Raw genomic sequence first — 1,906 nt, 5'->3', positions numbered from 1 at the left:
CATCCTAGGCAAGTTTATCAGTGAACTATATCCCCAGCCTGAAATAAGTCCTTTTAAGTTAGAAGTTACAGCCAAGCATGCTAGCTCAGGACAGTAATTCCAACACTTAGAAGGCAGAGGCAGCAGGATCGCCACAAGTTCAAGGTTCAGCCTCTATTATTATGCCAAGTTCCAGGTTAGTCAGGACTGCAAAATTAGACTCTGTCTTAAAATTAAATTAAACTTAATAAATACAGCTAGAAGTTGTAGTTAAAGGTACTTCATCCCCTCATGAAACCACCTGCACACCTTGTCCTTTCAGTTGGCTCCATTCCCTCCTAATTTCCCCAGATCTGAGAACAGTATGCAAGTTCATGTGCAGTTTCTGCAGTTCACTGAACCCCAGTCACCTGCTTCCTTCCTGGAATTATTCTGACACAATACTTCCCAATGACCAAGTTATATGGGTTTTTGGTTTTTGGTTTTTTTGTTTGTTGCTGTTGTTGTTGTTGTTGTTGTTTATTGTTGTTGTTTTGTTAACATAAAAAGGCTTTATTTGCTGGGGAGGAGGAATTTAATCGAACAAGCCAAATCCCATGTCGTCATCTGACTCCTCGGCCTCCCCCTTCTCCTCTTTCTTCTCCTGTGCTGCAGCGGGGGCAGAACCAGCAGCTGGAGCTGCTGAGACAGGGGCAGCAGAAACAGCTACAGCCCCACCAGCAGACACACTGGCCAGCTTGCCAGCATCCAGAGCGATGACATCCTCAATGTTTTTTCCATTCAACTCACTGACGACCGTGTGGGGTCGATCATTGTCCTTCTCGATGCCCATGCTGTCTAGTATTTTCTTAATGTCTTTGGCACCAGGAAAGGAGTTGCCCTTGAGGGCAGTCAGCAGAATAGAGGTGACATAGCACGTGTCAGCTGCAATTTTTATCTTTGAGGTTATAATAATATTACACCATTTATTCTTCCATTCCCACCAAACCCATTTATATAACTCTCATTTCTGGCTTTCAAATTAATAGCCTTTTACCATTAATTGTTATTACATGTATATGAATATATATTCCTAGTCCATCCTGCTTAGTCTGAATAATGTTACTTGTATGCATGTTTTCAGGACTAACAACATTAGGTACTGGTTAACCAGCTTGCATTGGTGAGATAATATATCTTGATCGTGATTTCCCTTCCCTCTACTTCTCCAAGTTCTTCCACTTGTCCCTCCCATTCAGATCCATTCCCTTTCTGTCTCTCATTAAAAAATGAGCAGACTTCTATGGGGGAAATAACAAAATAAAATATGGTAAAACAAAAACTAACACATCAGAGGTAAGCAAGACAAACAGAAGGAAGAGAACTTAAGAAAAGATACAAAAAACAGAGACCTTTGCATTTGCATACTCAGGAATCTCATAAAAAACTCTAACCTTGAAGCCAATATATATTCAAAGAGTACCTGTTGTAGCACCATGAAGTCCCTGTACATGCTGCCTTAGTATCTGTGAGTTTATGTGTGTTTTGATCATGTTGATTTAGAGGACCTTGTTCTTGTGGTGTCCTCCATCCCCTCTGGCTCATACACTATTTCCTCCTTCTCTTCCACAGGGTTCCCTGAGTCCTGAGGGGAGAAACGTAATGCCAACATCCTATTTAGAACTGAGTGTCCCAAGGCCTCTTATTCCGTGCATAAAGACAGTGTGTCTCCGTATTTGTTCCCATCTGCTGCAGAAGGACTGTGGCTGAATGAAGCACTGTATGAGTATGTCTGAATGCCATTAGGAGTCAGTTACTTTTTTAGAAGAGTGTATTTGGATTCACCTTCAGACACAGGGTATCCAGTCTCAGGTTCTTTGTCACCCAAGCAGTGTCCCCAGTATGTCTTTCTCTCTTGTGAAGTGGGTCTTAAAACAAATCAAATATT

At 41.7% G+C, this 1,906-nt stretch overlaps 1 protein-coding gene across 1 annotated transcript; it reads right to left on the bottom strand.

Moving 5' to 3' along the window:
- Window positions 1–553: 553 nt before the first annotated feature.
- Rplp2l1 (ribosomal protein lateral stalk subunit P2 like 1) lies at window positions 554–1,471 on the bottom strand. The gene is made up of 2 exons (XM_039111399.1): window positions 1,442–1,471; window positions 554–916 (listed from the first exon to the last, which is right to left on the bottom strand). Exons 1-2 carry the CDS (start codon window positions 1,469–1,471, stop codon window positions 554–556), a joined length of 393 nt encoding a protein of 130 aa, XP_038967327.1.
- Between the last annotated feature and the right edge of the window lie 435 nt (window positions 1,472–1,906).

Source organism: Rattus norvegicus, chromosome 5 (assembly GCF_036323735.1).
Source record: "Rattus norvegicus strain BN/NHsdMcwi chromosome 5, GRCr8, whole genome shotgun sequence".
In the NCBI taxonomy this organism is placed as follows: Eukaryota; Metazoa; Chordata; class Mammalia; order Rodentia; family Muridae; genus Rattus; species Rattus norvegicus.
Note: the sequence above shows the minus strand (reverse complement) of the source record. Positions and strands in the feature narration are given on the sequence as shown.